The sequence below is a fragment of the Thermobia domestica genome, chromosome 3 (assembly GCF_964235325.1).
Source record: "Thermobia domestica chromosome 3, izTheDome1.hap1.1, whole genome shotgun sequence".
NCBI lineage: Eukaryota > Metazoa > Arthropoda > Insecta > Zygentoma > Lepismatidae > Thermobia > Thermobia domestica.
In genome coordinates, this window is record NC_137456.1 from 94544693 (window position 1) to 94562331 (window position 17639).

At 37.4% G+C, this 17639-nt stretch overlaps 1 protein-coding gene across 1 annotated transcript in view; it reads left to right on the forward strand.

Annotated features, from left to right (window-relative positions):
• The window catches only part of LOC145681467 (GTP-binding protein Rhes), a 471540-nt gene that overhangs the window by 439315 nt on the left and 14586 nt on the right, over nt 1–17639 (forward strand). Inside the window, exon 3 of the mRNA XM_081753107.1 lies at nt 15425–15611. Coding sequence (XP_081609233.1) covers nt 15425–15611 — 187 coding nt within the window. The remainder of the gene's footprint in view (nt 1–15424; nt 15612–17639) is intronic.

Below are 17639 nucleotides of genomic sequence, written 5' to 3' on the forward strand. Positions count from 1 at the left end.
ATAAACCAACAGTAGAACAGATAGTTAGTGATCGAAGTATCTTTCTAGTTATAATATGGCATTTATTACCATTTCTCGTTTTAAAAAAAATCGCTCAAGTTTCAAAATATAAATGACGTATCAAAGTATATCCGGCTTTCAAGAAGAAAGTAATAGACATATATTTGATGAGAAAAAATTGAGGTTGGAATTAATTTATAAGAAGATATAATTAATCCAGGTATTATATAATGATAACAATTGTGCCTACCGTGTTGAAACTATCACTACTCGCCACTGATGATAATATGATTGTTATCTCCATCAAAAACATTTTGCAAGACAAGATACATTTCTTCAATGTTATCGACATATTGTATATAGTTCCCTATTTTTCAAAAACAGTGTAGTTTTTTGGTGCTAAAAACGCCATAACGTTTGGGATCACCAATAGAACATACTGTACGTAAGAAGATAGTCACATTGCTCCTATTCCGCTCCTTGTTGTTAGATACTTGTCTGAACATCTGCCGTGCGATGTTGCCACATCGTCATATTTTTACTGGGATTTACCGCCGAAACAAGGACCCGGAGTTTAAATGTCATTTCCCTTTCTTTTTCTTTTTCTTTTTCTTTCTTTTTTCTTTTTTTTACCTATAGCATTAGCCCCGATGAGAGCACAGGTGCGAATGTTTTAACATTTCTTATCTCATTATCATTTCTTATTTGAGGTACAAATATAAAGGTAACAAAGAACGTTGTCCGTTTTTCACCCAACGCCTTCGAACATTGATTTGTCACCAAAGAGGTACCTGAAAGATTAAAAATACTCCCTATAAGCATCGACGATCTTCTGCCGACATTCTAGAAAGCCATGGATTCAATCGCAGTAGAACTTGGTCTTCCGTGAAGCGAAGAAGGTATCAAGTGCATTCAGCACCTCTACTAAGGATTTGAATTGGAGTCCTCTAAGGTGATTGGCCAATGAATGGAACATGTCCGAGGAGTATGGTAGATGCAATAGTGTTACCCATCCAGGGCGTAGAGTGGTGGCCCGAGTCATCCTAGCCACGTGGAACTTAGCGTTGTAACAGAAGGATCCCTTTGTGATTCAGAAGTGCTGGCTCCGGAGTTTTGAGTTTTTCTTGAACACGGCTCAACTACTGACAGTACACAGTTGCATTGATGCTCTGACCACCTGGTAGAAGTTCCTGAAGCATAATGCAGCGAGTAGTCCATTAAACACACAGGAGGACCTCTTCTGGTGCACTGATAGTTTCTGCTATTTTGGAACCGGTTCATGGGATGCTAACCAATGATGACGGCTCCGTGGAGCTTCGTACAGGACCCACTTCTCATCACATGTCAACGCCCTGTTCAGAAATAGCTCCTTCCTGAGACGAAATAGCAAAGAAACATAGGTGTCTGCTCGCGTTGCCTTCTGGCCCGGAGTGAAATCATGTGGGACCCATCGACCTAATTTGTAGTGCTTCCCAAGTTGATGGAGGTGCTGCCGAATGGTTTCTCCACTCACACGGAATTGTAGTCCCAGTTCCTCACATGTCTCGCCACTGTTCGCCTCAATTGCTGCCTGAAGATTTTCATTTTGTGTATGTATTGGTCTTGTGGCACGTGGTGCATCTTCGAGTGTTTCGACACTGCCCTTAACCTTGTTAAACCACTGTTGAATTTTTGCGTATCCACGACACCCTCACCAAAGGAATGGCATATCTTCCGACCCGCTATAGCGGCATTTGACCCGCAGTTTGAACTCGTACAGCATACACGCCCTTATGACGTTCACTGGATGTCCCATATTTACTCTATCCTTACGCAAGTCCACGGTGTAATTGAATTGCCACAAGTAGGTAGTATGTTGGATATTCCCACACCAACAACTTACCTTCACCTTATGTCCATTCGCATTCAACTCATGGTGTGAGGGCCAATTGAACACAGGCCTTCATAAAAAAGCGACAGAACTTTCTTGGTTACCTTTATACATCGCTGCAAGAGCAATTGCTTCAGTGTGTAATATACAGTATGTTTGTAAAAAATGAGATGAAATTTTTGAGTTTTACGTCCCATGGTTATGCCAGTTAGGCTAAAGGAGACGGCGGTAATGAAAAATCAATGAAATGGTGGAATGAAGAAAGTGGGAAGAAAAGGGAGAACCTCGAGGAAACCCACGCGCACAGTGTTTGTCCACCACAAAGTTCATTTGGCAGGAGCAGGGTTTGAACCCGTGACCCCATGCACCAGTGACGCAGGTAGTCCGTCGAAACAGTAGTAGAAGTATTGTACAGTATATTTATTCATATGTTTATTTCTGTGTATTTGTTCAGCTAACATTTTATTAAAAGTGTTTGCTAAACTATTGGCCAACATAACATAACCATATCTCTCACTCGCTTTGAATTAAGGTTCAATTAACCTTTATTTAAACAGTGACGCAAATAATACATTACTCTTAATACTTACTTTGATTATACGATGTTTTATTCGTTCAAACGTGAATATTACTAGCCTTACAAATATTTTGCATAATGACTCTAAATTTCCCTGTCATAATCTGAAAATTCCCTTCACTGGTGTAAGGCTACATGGGAAAAGGTCAGACGGGAATTCCCGTTTCGCCTTACAATCAAATTAACCTACACTATCTAAGCATCATAGCCTGAAGTCATGAAAATAGGTATAAGGCGAAATGGGAAGATGCCAAACGGGAAGACACCCTTTGGTTCGGTGTTAAACTTACTTACTTAAGCTGGATCGCTAGTCACCTTTAGGGTAAAACTTTCTCACTAGATCGCAGAGCACATTGCGACCCATGCGACGTTGCCACATGGGTTACGGATAGAAAAGTGTTTAGACACGATCACATTTTATACATGATTTACTACGATGAAAAATGAGAGCTTTTATTTCCAGTTTACTCAATACTGCCTGCTTTAAAATATGAATAATTTATATTCTTGGATCAAAAATGATTTTTCCAACTCACGAAACGTTATGCGTATATTTCTCTCAAACTAGATGTCTTTACGGTGCAGATTAAGAATACGTATACTAATACAAAATCATTACCTTTTTTCGACAAAACAGATTCTTAGTACCCTCAAAAATGATATTTTATGAGCTTAGTTGCAATCCTTGATGTAGTTCTACTTTAAAGGCTTAACTATCATGGTTAAAATTCCATCATTTTCTGGTCAAAGTGCAACTCAATTTGCATCTAGGGGAAAATTATATTTTTATGGTAGGGTCTAATAGTTTCTCAGAAAACATCAGTGAAATGTTATACATTTATTTATAACTTGATACCTCTACGGTGCAGATTAAGAATATATGTACAAATACTACATAGGACAAAACAGATTCTTAATACGTTCAAAAATGGTATTTTATAAGCGAAGTTGCAATCCTCGAAACTACTGAAAGAAATGTGTCCTTCAATGATTTTTTTTTGTTTGTTAGTAATTGCACGCAAAGATCCATGTAATTCTTTATTATTGCTATTTTATATGTCATTTTTAGTTCCTCTTTTACTTATATTTATTTAGCTTATCCTTTAAACAACCTTCTGAAAGTAAGAACGCATATCTCAAATCACTTCTCAGCCTTAATACAGTACGGTATACAGTATCTATATTCAAGAGAAAAAGAAATAATGTAGTTGCTACTATTGAAAACCACTGTTAAATTGAAGAAAAGAAATCGGTTGCTTATAAACGGGGATAAAATGCAGAAAGAAAAGCAACAGTTTGATAATCCCGAAACATAAAGGACTTCATAAGTAAACCTAAAACGAGACGTTTTATTAACTTTTTATGAGCTAAAAATTCTTTATGAGCGTAATAAAAAAAATGGGGGGAATCAGACATCGCGCGAGAATAAACCCACTGGGAGGGACAACATGAGGTCATTAAAATAACGTATAAAAAGGAGTATCAACTACGCTTAAGCCTCCGTAACAAAAAAAAAAATTTAAAAAAAGCGAAATACAAACGGTGTAAAATTAGATAAAGGAAATGCAATAAAAAATTTCACGTGGAGAAAATGAACATTTTACAGTTAACATACTTCCTTAATAAACAGTCGTTTTACTATTATATTGTAACAATAAAATTAATTGGTTCAGCATACGACAACTGACAAATCACATTTTCTAAATGGAAGAAGTTCGTGAGTTTTATCTCAGTCTAATTTGTAAACTGCTAAAATGTAATTTCGTAAGAAACTACAATATTTGAGGCGCCTAGTATCAAAAGCAGCCAAATCTTTTTATTTATATTTTATTTATTTATTTATTTATTTACCGAAATTGAGTTATATATCGCTTGTTATATGTTTCATCTAAAGGAATTCCATGGAAACAGAATTTTATTTGGAAGCTTAATATTTCATACTAAAAAAACTAGCTCAAATATGGGACTTTGTACGCGTGTATATGAAGCTTCACTGCACGTTTTGCGAGATTACTCGAAATTAAGCGACATGTATGTGGTGGATTTTGATACTAGGTGCCTCATTTGTTATATGAATCTAAAGGTAACCAAGAAAGTTCTGTAGCATTTTAACCCACCATCTTCAAACATCGATATGTCACCTAAGACGTACCAGTAAGATCAAAAATAGTTCCCATCAGCAGGGACGGCACTAAGGGTGGGCGGGGGTGGGCGACCGCCCACCCGATGAATGGCCTTGCCCACCCAACCGCCCACCCCAACAGAAGTAGAATAATGAAGGTGATGTACTTCAAAAGCAATAAGTATTACTATTGATTGTAATGTAATAGGTTCTACGACCGTGTTTAACTCTGCAATGAAAAATGATTTTCTTTACAAACCTAATTCCAGATAGGGGAGAATGGGGGAATGGCGGTTACCTAAGCAAAAATCGTTATAATCTAGCTCCTAAAGCACGAAAAGTTTCCGCGATAAGTCGATCCTATAGGTAATTTTGTTTATTTTATTGTGACCAATTTCAAAATACATCTCTTATTTCATTGCCAGGCTAAAAACAAAAATATGAGCATACTGAATTGACCGTTATTTCCCTCACGGTTGGGTAATGGCAGTCAGGGATTACCCCATATTTTACACATGGAAAAAAACTTTATTAAGATTTCAAATTTATTCATTAATTTTAGAATAGTTGTCTTTCTACAGGGGCAGATAATAAACCGCAGTTTTATGTAAAGATGATTTCAGAAACTACTTATTCATTGAAGTTACATATATTTTTCGTCAACACCTTAATATATTTGAAATATAAATCTATTGGTATTGGCAAAAAATCATCAAATGAATATATACGTCTGGATCCAGTGGAAGTTCCTTGTTCAACTTCATCATCTCTGGCCTCTGAGTTAGATTACACTTGATGAGCTTTGTTTAGGGGTTGGCTGTCAAGACCTGTTTATTATCGTTTATTTTAATGTCGGGGAGCCCCGGTCACTGACTGCCATTACCCTATCCGTTTGACCAGGGCTACCCAAAATGAATGTTTTGAGTTAAACACGGTCAACACCAACATACAAACAAATAAATGCGTTAATTTAATGATTGCTTTAGAACTATATAAGCATAGTGTCTACCTAAAAAGTCACTTAATAAAAATATCAAATGGAATAGTACTTACAGTGTAGAATATTTTTCCTAATATTACATCAACGCAGCGAGAAATACAACACGCCTTCATTTAATGCCTATCACTTCTACAATGGCGTCGCTCTCAAAATTACTTTATCTGACAGCTGCCAGTAAGGCGCCATCATCTGCTTTTATTTACTACAAGTTTTTCACGCTATATCGAACTAACCGGGGTTATCTCCTGACCGGGGCTACCCTTACTCCCCTACAGATGAACGCCAATTTACATTGGAATGAGCAGTCTTCACCCTAAAAGTGAACGTTTCCTCTCATTTGAGAAAATTGAACCACTTGCACGTCATTATGAATGTGATGTCGATAGTGTAGAGGTGGAAATGAAACTTCTCCCGAAAGTTTTGAAACGTATCAAGGAGGAAAAGCAATGCAAAATTACCTCCGTTTATCAGTTTACTGAAGTGATGGATCGTTCCAAAATTGCTTTTCATGAAATTCACAAATTAGCCGTAATTGCTGTCACCAATCCTGTATCTAGTTCACCATGTGAACGTTCTTTCTCGTGTCTTAAACGGGTTAAAACATATCTAAGAAACCGAATGGCAAACTGTCGCCTAAGCGATCTTTGTTTCCTTTCAGTAGAAAGAAAATTTGTAATGAATATTGCTGTAGAGAATGTGGTAAAATTATTCGATGTTGCACATAGCAATCAACGCAATGTACTCCATTAAGGTGCAGGTATAAAAGTTTATTGTAAGCTTGTTCGTACCATGTGATCAGCCCTTCATAGTTTAAAATACATTGTTGTTTCTGTGGATCATGATGAAGTTTTGTTGATTGCTATTTACTTCTTTATCCAATTTATATTTTTTTCTAACTTGAGTTTCAGCTTCAAAGATATCTGTGTAAGCTATGATCAAACAATTATGCTGTCGAATTTCCCTATGCTTTTAGTAACATAGATCTTTGCTGTTGCATATAGAGATCACGTCAAAAAATCTAATTTGCACAAATTAAGGATATACGAGAGAAAATATAAATGATTTATTTTTGTCTCTAGCTTTTTTTGTAATAAATGCTTCAAAGATAAAAAATGTTTGCAATAGCCTATTTTATTGTTTTACTTTACTTACTTATTGTGTATTTTATGATATTAACGAAAGGTAGAGTATTATCTTTTTCTTCAGTCCCACCAGGCGAATGCCGGAATTGTACCTTCTATAAGGCCAAGACAGCTGTTTTCCACATCTTTGTCCCTCCCCTATTTCTTTCTGAGCCTTAGCTAACTAAAGAGTTTAAAGATTGAAACTTAATTATTGCCCAAAAAAATGTCTACATTGCCCAGTTCTTATTTTCATTATCCGCCCACCCAGCAACTACGTCCGCCTCTTTCCGCCCACCCCATCAAACGTTTCTGGCGCCGTCCCTGCCCATCAGCATCAAAGACCTTCTGTCAACGTTCTGGAAGGCCATGGATTGTATCACGGTAGAACTTGTTGGGCCATGTAGCGAAAAAGAAATCAAGTGCAATTTGCACCTCTACTAGGAATTTGAACTGGCATCCTCTAAGGTGATTGTCCAAGGAATGGAACAGGTGATAATCGGACGGTGCAATGTACAGGGAGTATGGCAGATGCAAAAGTGTTTCTAAACTAAGGCGTAGAATGGTGTCTCGTGTCATCCTAATGGTGCCCAGAGTCATCTTAGCCAAGTGGGGCTTAACGTTGTCCTGTAACAGGAGGATTCCTTTGGGATTCCGAAGTGCTGGCTTAGAGTTTCGAGTTTTTTTTTTTTTAACACGGCTCAACTGCTGAGCATACACAGTTGCAATGATTCTCTGACCAGTTGGTAGCAGTTCCTGATGCACAATGCCGCGAGCAGTCCACCAAACACACAGGTGGACCTTCATCTGTTGCAGTTCTGGTTTCAGCTGCTTTTTTAACTGGTTCATGGGATGCTAACCAATGATCACGGCGCCGTGGAGCTTCGTACAGGACCTAGTTCTAATCACATGTCAACAGCCTGTCCAGAAATGGCTCCTTCCTTAGACGAGGACCAATCAACCCAACTTGTAGTGCTTCCCAAGTTGATGGACGTGCTTCCAAATGGTTTCTCTACTCACACTGAATTGTAGTCCCATTTCCTTACATGTCTGTGCATTGTTCGCTTTAATTGCTGACAGAAGATCTTCATTTTGAACATGTGTTAGTCTTTCGGCACGTGGTTCGTCTTCGAGTGTTTCGTCATCGTCTCTTAACTTGTTAAACCACCACTGCACTGTCTTCGTAGTCACGACACCCTCACCAAAGGCCTGGCTTATCTTTCGCCCCGCTGCAGTAGCGTTTGACCCCAGTTTGAACTCGTACAGCATATACGCCCTTATGACGCTCTGTGGAGGTCCAATGTTCACTCTGTCCTTACGCAAATTCACGGTGTAACTGAATTGCCACAACCAGGTAGTATGTTGGACAAATCCACACCAACAACTGACCTTCGCCTTACCTGCATTAGCATTCAACTCACGGTATGAGGATCAATTGAACAGAGATCTCCACAAAAAAGTGACAGAGCTTTCTTGGTTACCTTTATAGTAGTGCTGAGAACAGATAACTGTAGATAATGTTCACTTATTTCTCAGTGAAAACTAAACATACTTCTAATTGTATTACGTTATAAATTTTATAAATGAAAAAGCAGCAGTATTCAGTCAGATCGTATTGTAATTTAGGAGGTTTATTATGTAACTGCTAATTCGACGTCGTATATTTCGGAAATCGTGGGATTACTTGTGGTAGGGTAAACCCACTCTTTTTGGTAGTACATTCGAGAAACCAGAAACGTCACGAAAAGTCAGGGATTAACTTAGAAGAAAGTTAGTAGCGAAGACACCACAAATAGTTTCCATTAAACCATCACTGCCTTTACCCAAAGTTGTGGTTTCACATCTCAGATAATCGATTTTCATGTTTTTTACATGTGAAAAAAAAGAGATTTATTCCATTTCATCACTCAGTTTATTATTATTATTATTATTATTATTATTATTATTATTATTATTATTATTATTATTATTATTATTATTATTATTATTATTATTATTATTCATGGGCGCCATACTATAAGGTTTCACAGAATCAAGGGTTTGTTTATTCTCAATCTCACATACAAAAACATATTTCTACTAAATTCTCATAAAAATCGATTATCGTGCTCAAAATAACATTTGCTACAAATGTCTTTAAATGAGTTTTTCCACAGCAAAAAAAAAAGAAAGAAATATACCTTAGATCTCTTTCTAAAACTCCAAAATTGTTCTAACACACAATCATAGTCAACGTCTTGCGAATAAAATCAGAAAAATAAACACACTGCTGAACAAGACTGCACTTATCTATATATATAAAAGAGAACGTACAAATCCTTTGTCCGCTCATCACGCTAATACGGCTGAACCAATTTCTTTTATTTTTGGGGGGTTATTAGGATTTGGACCCTAGATGGTTTTTATCATATCACTTTAATTTTCAATTACCAGTGTCTTGAGATAATTGACCATTCAGGTGTCCATTACGTACAAATCCTTTGTTAGTTCATCATAGGTATAAAAATAAACGTATTTATATGCAACCCGCATGAGCGTGTCACTCGGCGGGTTAACATAAATGACAGGCGTTATAATGGTTTTTATCATATCACTTGAAAGCGAAAAAGTAAAAATTATCTAAGTAACAAAGTTTATTGCGTTCGGGGGTGACCGCAGCGAAGCGGGGCGGGTTAACATAAATGACAGGCGATATAATGTTAACATTTAGTGCAATCTTCTATGGTTTTTATCATATCACTTGAAAGCGAAAAAGTAAAAATTATCTAAGTAACAAAGTTTATTGCGTTCCGGGGTGACCGCAGCGAAGCGGGGTGAACGCTGCTAGTTTAATATAAAAACACATTTACACGTGACGTTTCGATCTTCTAGCCAAGATCCTCATCAGACGTGTATACGTCTGATGAGGATCTTGGCTAGAAGATCGAAACGTCACGTGTAAATGTGTTTTTATATTAAATAAGTGCAGTATTGTTCAGCAGTGTGTTTATTTTTCAAAATTGTTCACAGAAGAACTTCGTTACTACACCTGATAAAAGATACTCATGTTTGGATAATTTTCTAATTGTGTTCTTTATACTAATTTGAGGATTCTGTATTAAATGCAACTACTTCTGGATATATCCATCTATGGGATTTCTAACACTAGAAAAATTTTGTTCAATTTGGAATATAAACATAGGACCAATTTGAGGCAATTTTCTTGTGAATCCATAGATGAAAATGTTTTTAATCGTTTTATTGGAACCAGCATCTAAAAAAATGCAATTAGAAATGTATTCAGGCGTGGGCACTTTACCATTGATATAAGGGTAGTTCAAACATCCCAAATTTGAGATCATTTTTCGTGACTTTATGAACGATATATTTAAAGAAAGCGTCATTGGATTTAACGTTTTCAATTTAGTGTATAAAGTGTAAATAGAAACTTATCCAATCATGATGTTGGGGGAGATATCCACCCCTTTGTGAGGGAAGAATAGTCAGAGGAGAATTATATGCGCTATCAATGATGAATTTAACTCATTGCCAGAATGAAGCTGTGCTATTATGCTTTGATTGCATTTTTTTTCTTTATTAATTGAGCCTTTGAGAAAGGGGGGTTATTTTATGTTTTGAGCACTTGCGATGCGAGAAATAAAATTAAGCAATAACAATAACGTACCTCACACGAAAACATAAGAAATTATACCTCACACACTAATATACAACACTTTTTTTTTTTTTTTGGTTCTCGTTGAATTTGGCCATCATCTTGGCATTCATGGTGGCTTGGACCACTTTCGATGGTTGGATTGTAGTTTGGAGATCATAAGTGCTGTTGACCCCGAAAACTTTGGAAATGATATATCACACGGCAGCTATTTTCGAAAACAAATTTATAATGTTACAGCAGTCATTTTGGCCTCAATCTTGAACTGCGGCCATAAGAAATCGTAATTCGACTTGGAAACAATTAGATTCATGTTCGGCGTGGTCTCATTATCCTTCAAAATATTACCTAAATGTCGCGAGAAAGAAATCCGTTAAAATCGTTTTAGAGAGTGTTTTTTTGTTAAATGATCACCAGCATATCACTCATTTCCAAAATTTCACCACTATAACCTCTTAACCGTTCGTGTTACAAAAAAAAAAAAAAAAAAAAAAAAAGTTACAAAATCATTTTTGTAGCTTTATTTAAGGCCTTTACAATCGTGAATTGAAATATTGTAATATTATAATTGATATTGGAGATATGATCATTTAAACGGACCTACGTTTCTCGACATGGGGACCATTTTATGACGTCGCCACAGGATTCGATATTTTTTAAATATTTTTTTTATGGGTCATTCTATTTTAAAAGGGGTTTTTGAGGGTTTGAAAAACGAAATTTTCACAGTGTTCAAAATCATTATTTTCTCTATTTTTCTTTTCGCTATAATGATTTACATTAACATCAATACAGTGGTTCAACACGAGAACCAATATTTTGAGAAATATTGGTAAATTTCAAAAAATGCTCTGAACGGAAGTGAGAGCTAATTGAATGGAGCAGACTTTATACCAGCATGAGTGTGACATCAGAACGAATGTGACAAGACCATCTCTTTCCAATTGAAAAGTAAAAATTTGTAACGAATTTCGAAAAAAAGTAGTATTACATAATATCACATAAGTATTACACATGTGCTTAAATGATTGCCAATGTCCAGAACTCAATTGTTGACATTAGCATTCAAATGAAAAATGAAATGAAATCTTTGAGTTTTACGTCCCACGGTTATGCCGGTTAGGCTAAAGGAGACGGTGATAATGAGAGATGAGTGAAATGGTGGAATGAAGAAATTGGGAGGAAACGGGAGTACCCCGAGAAAACCCACGAGCACGGTGTTTGTCCACCACAAAGTTCACTTGGCGGGGGCTGGGATCGAATCCGGGACCCCAAGCACCAGAGGTGAACGCTCTACCACTGAGCCACCGCGCCCCCCAGCATTCAAATGAAGTACAGTATTTTCTTTAACATATGCTATTCTTAATACGAGGGTGAATTAAATATAAACGGGATTTTATTTCTTATTTAAATTCATTTTTGAATACCACAAGGCACTTACAATTTATTTTTCCACATAATACCTCCTTGGGCAGCTTTTTGATGCCTTCATTGTAAAAATAACAGCGTTCTGGCACCAGCCAGTTGCGCACGAACTCTTCCACACTCTCGTCATCTTCAAATCGTTGCCTTCCTAGAGCTTCTTTAAGCGGTTCGAACATATGGAAATCGCAGGGCGATAAGTCCGAGCTGTAAGGAGGATGTTCAAATGTAGTCCGGTGCATTTCCTGTAACTTCGAGACAGTTCGAGCTGCAGTATGGGTCGCGCATTGTCGTGCAGGAGGAGGATCTGTCGGAGCGATTGGTCTCGTCTTTTGCATCGAGATGTAACTCTCGCCTTGTTCAACAGCTCGCAGTAGTATTCAGTATTTATTGTGCGTCGCTCATGTAAAAAGTCAATCAGCAATAGGCCTCACCGATCGATAAAAATGGTTGAAAGAACCTTGCCAGCTGACAGTCGAATCTTGGTTTTCACTGGTACTGTTTCCCCTTTCCTCCGCCACTCCTTTCTGGCTTATTTGGATTCAGGAGGGTAGTTGTGAACCCATGTTTCGTTGCAGGTGACGATCCAACTCAAAACTGAATCACCTTCTTCTTCAAACCTTGCTTTAAGCCTCTGACAGACCTCCAAACGTCTCAACTTCAGATTTTCAGTCAAAAGATGAGGGACCCATCTGTAACACACTTTATGGAACTGTAGGTCGTTGTTGATGATTGCTTAACAGCTCCCATAGCTGATTCCGATTTGTTCTGCAATTTCTGATACTGTTACTCGTCGATCGTCATCAATAATGCCTTTAACTGCACGAATATTTTCATCCGTAATGCTGGTCCGAGGATGGCGATCGTGTTGCTGATTTTCAGCGTTCAGAAAATTCTTCGACCTTTACTAAGAGGGTGGCTACGCTGTCTGTAAAGGTCTTCGTTTTCTTTTACCTTACTTATACCTTAATCCTTAGTCCACCAAACCCGTTTCGCCATGTAAAGCCCTAGATACTGTGCGAGTTTTTGAATGAAGTGCAATTTTAGGATTAGAATTAGGTTTATGGGCTTTCAGCATCTATGTCCATGTTAGTCTGCCACATGTGAAGGATGACGTCCCTCGGTGATCTGAGGAAAGGGAAGGTAGGAAGTAACCTGGGACCTATGTGTTAGGCATTTGCGTGGTGTGAATGAGAAACGCCTACGGAAACCCCATTCAGGATGGCTGGCTTGAAAGAACTTTTCTTTTCGACCGAGTGTACTCATCGGGAATCGAAATACACATTTCATAGTTATTTTTAAATACCAGTAACTCATTCTGTAGCTAGTCTAGGGATATGAAACAAGAAACGCAATACCGTATATACAATAGATCAAAAGGGAGCCGAAAATAGAGAGGGGAGTGCGAGAAAGTGTACATCATCTACTTTTGTCTTGGCCTTGGAAAATATATGTAGCCTACTTTTTTGTTCATTGTAAGTTTTATGTATATTAATTCGTGGCAGAAATAAATAGGCCTACTATAATTGAATATGGTATGTACAGCATTTTATTTTGTCTCACTATGTCCTATGTATGTATATTTATTATTTATTATCTACCCTTTGTATAATCTACCCTTTGTTAACCAGGAAAGTTTGAACGGAATTTTTTACGAGTCCTATTCAATTTCGCTAGACAGATTATGTCAGAAATGTTTATTTACTTTTCTCGGTATATTTCTTCTTTATTTACAGATATTTATGCATATTAATCTTTTTATTTGTATATGGTATTAGTAAAGATTACAAGATATAGATAGATAGAAGTGTTTTAATTTCAAATACTGAACTGTTTGAATCCCGAAGAAGTCAAATGTATATAAGAAGCCGTGGACTCTTGCGAAGCTGAAAATACTAAAGCGAACTTGTGTTTATCAATTCTTATTTCAGTTCAATTCCAAAGATCATAACGAGGTTATAAGAGCGGAAATTAAAACTTCCTAGTGCATTTTAGCTGTTTGAGTCAATAACGAAACTACTCCACCAGGACCAGTCGGACAAGCATTTGTTCAAAAAGCACAATCAATACTCGCGAAAAATCCTGACATAAAATTCTTGTCTTATGTAAATAAAGTATTCCTGGAAACAATGACCCACGAATTTCCAGATTTATCGCCATGTAACATTGCTTCTTTGAAATATTCTCTCTTAACGACCTGTAACACGGTTGGAACATTTTTTGTACAGAAATGTTTTGACAGACAAACACAGAAGGTTTTTGAAGGAAAATACCGAAAACTACATACTTGTGTATTGTAACATGAACCCATCATAGTTATATGCCAAGTATATGTAGTTCAAGTGGTACAACTTTTTGCTTAAAGATGTCATGAAATTTCTCATTCAACTTTTGATTGGTGCATATTTACCCATTTTAGTGCATATTTGCATATTTTCAGTCCATGTTTTCTTGATTTTTAGCGCATATTTGCATGCATATTATGCTATTTTTAGTGCATATCGATCCGAAGTCTAGTTATAAAAAAGTAATGATGAGATGGTTGATAAGCTACATATGTTGTAAGTGCAGTGTAATGTATAAGTGTAGTGAGTACTGATATTAAATATATGGAATATAAGCCAGTTATTTCAATCAAGGACGAATTTTCCGATAACAGGAGAACCTACATAATTGAAATGTAATATTTTGAAACTCCTATTTAGATATTTTGATTTCTTTACTCTGTTGTTCTCCGATATTTTAGTTTCAACATGTAACAATAATTCGCAATATACGTACTGTATATCTTCATTCCAGTTCGTTTTTATATAACCCTAATCTTTCAAACCATGGGAAGTATAAGCTTCCCACTCAATCTTGTTTTACTAGCTTCATAGCTACATTAGGCAAATGGCTTAGAGCTATCGCATAAACAGCATTCACAAAGGACACAACGAATATATTACTAGGATAATTCCAAAAGTAAGGCCTTGTATTTTTTAGAAGTGCGAAGATACGTTTATTTTCAATAATGTTTGCATAATTTTAAAACCTTTACATTTATCTCCTTTTCTACATAATCGTCATTTCGGTTGATGCATTTTTGCAGGCGGTATTTGTACGTCCATGTCATACTAGCTCGCCACCATGTGTTTGAGAAGAACTTCAACATCATCTTTCACTTTCTCATGGCTGCTGAAGTGTTCTTTCGGATTAGAAAACAGGCAAGTCACTGGTTTGCTCAGCCTTCATGACCCTCTCGTCGGAAATTAGTTGTCTGCCGTTCCTTTCTTCGTCAGGAATTTTAGTACAACCAGCTGCAAATCCCCTGCAGCACTTGAGCACAATTTTGACATCCATACACGACTTTACATATACTTTCGCCAATTGACAATGAATTTCAATGAATTTAACACGTATTGTGCTCAAAATCCGAATAACTACACTAACTTGGCACTTCGCCAAGACTAAGCGTCCCAGGGAGTAATGCGTAGGCTAATTTGGGAATGGAAAATCAACAAAGACAATAGTGTTGTCAACAGCAGCACGAATAGTTTCCCTGCGTCCCAAGTGCATTCGAGACTTTACTTTTGGAAATACCCTCGTATTTTGTTGCTAGTGAACCGAGGAATTATATTTGTCATAATAATGTATGTCTCTTTATCTTTTTCTTTTCAGGGGACCTATTTGTTCTAGTGTTTAGCGTGGACAGCCGTGAATCATTTGAAGAAGTCATTCGATTGAGAGAACAAATCATCGAAACAAAGTTAAGTGCTTCCGTTAATAGTGTGGGCAGCAGGAAAAAGGCGCCCATGCCACGAGTGCCCATGGTGATCGTTGGAAATAAGTGTGATAAGGAAATGAGGTAAGATATTACTGATAAGTGTGAATATATTTATAAACTAATTTCAAATTCATTTCCAATATTAGATGAATAACTCAAGCCCTATTCAACCGCTTTCGGTTTTATTACATTCATAGGCCGATATAGTCGTACGGTTTGAGATATTAGGCTGATGGTTGCGAGACTTTCCTGTCGCAGGTTCAAATCCCACTCAGAGCATGGATTTTGTATATTATAATTTCGCCATTCTTTTCATTATCACTTAGGGTTGCCAACTGACCGAAAAATGTTCAGATGGGTATTTCAATATTTAAAATACAATTATTCTTGATCTGTTAAGTGCTTTCGGTGTTAGGAGCTGATGTCGGTAATTTTATTTTTCAGAGTTGGCTACCCTATTACCTTTATTAATTTATCATAAACTCCTTTAATGCACAAAACAGAATCGGCTAATGTAAAAGCGGCTCTTGACAGAAGTCACATCAGTAAAAATTAAAATATTATCGCTTCAAACTAAGAATAGCAGACTTACCTGATTTACCTACATCTATTCTATAGAGCAGTTATAAATGTAACTAAGAAAGTTCTGTCGCTTTTTAACCCAACAGCTTCGAACATTGATATGTCACCTAAGACATACCTGGAAGATCAAAAATAGTCCCCATAAGCATCGACGACCTTCTACCAACGTTCTGGAGGTCATGGATTCCATCGCCGTAGAACTTGGTGGGCCGTGAAGCGAAGAAAGTATAAAGTGCATTTTGCATCTCTGCTAGGGATTTGAACTGGCGTCCTCTAAGATGATTGTCCACGGAATGGAACAAGTGGTAAGCGAACTGTGTAATGTCCGTGGACTATCGTGAATGCAATATGTTTCCCATCCACGACTTAGAATGGTGTCCTGGGTCATCCTAACCACGTGAGGCTTATCGTTGTTCTGTAACAGGAGGACCCCTTTGAAATTCAGAACTGCTGGCTCCAGGGTTTTGAGTTTTTCTTCAACACGACCCAACTGCTGACAATACACAGTTGCATTCATGCTCTGACCATCTGGTAACAGTTCCCAATGCACGATGCCGCGAGTAGTCCATCAAACACGGGAGGACCTTCAACTGGTGCAGTACTCGTTTCGCTTGTTTTAAAACCGGTTCACGGGATGCTAACCAATGATGACAGCACCGTGGAGCTTTGTACAGAGCCCAATTCTCATCACATGCCAACACCCTATCCAGAAATAGCTCATTCCTCAGACGAGACAGCAAACAAACACAGGTGTCTGCTCGCGTTGCCTTCTGGCCCGGAGTTAAATCATTCGGGACCCATCGACCCAACTTATTGTGCTTCCCAAGTTGATCCACTCACACTGAATTGCAGTCCCAGTTCCTTACATGCCTAGCCATGTGGCGGTATTTTGGTTACTACACACTGGATGCATTCCGCTACTTTACTATTAAAATGTAGGCAGGTGGGAGAGTGATAGTATAGTGCTTTTGTACCGGTATTTATTTTGACTTTAGTAGTTAGGAACTATACCGTCATAATAGCCTACGAAAGAACACCAATACGCCTGGCACTATTGTTTGCCTTGCAGGTCCCCCAGCTACACTCCGCTCGAATCCACCATGCAATAATACCGTCTTTATTGCATACCGGACCCGCGCACAGATACACCTAGAGGCACCCACAAAGTTAACCTGTCACAACCATCACTTCCAACCTACTAAACCCAGAATTCGGAGACCAAAATATGCTTGTGTAACCCAGTGTAAGAGCATAATATTAAGCTGTATTTACAACGTTGTCACTACGTGTTAAATTACACGTATGAACGGAGCTTAGAATTACTCGTTTGCTTAAAGTGTTTTGTTTTCATGCATACAGCAAATCAAAGATACACAAAGATATCATGCATAACTAGAAATTTATATATATGTTTCAATTAGACATCGCTAAACACCTATGGCAATTATTTATATTTTAATCGTACGCTTTTATATTTAATTGAGACCCTTTAGAACAATGCGTGGTTCCCATTCGCGTAAATTTATT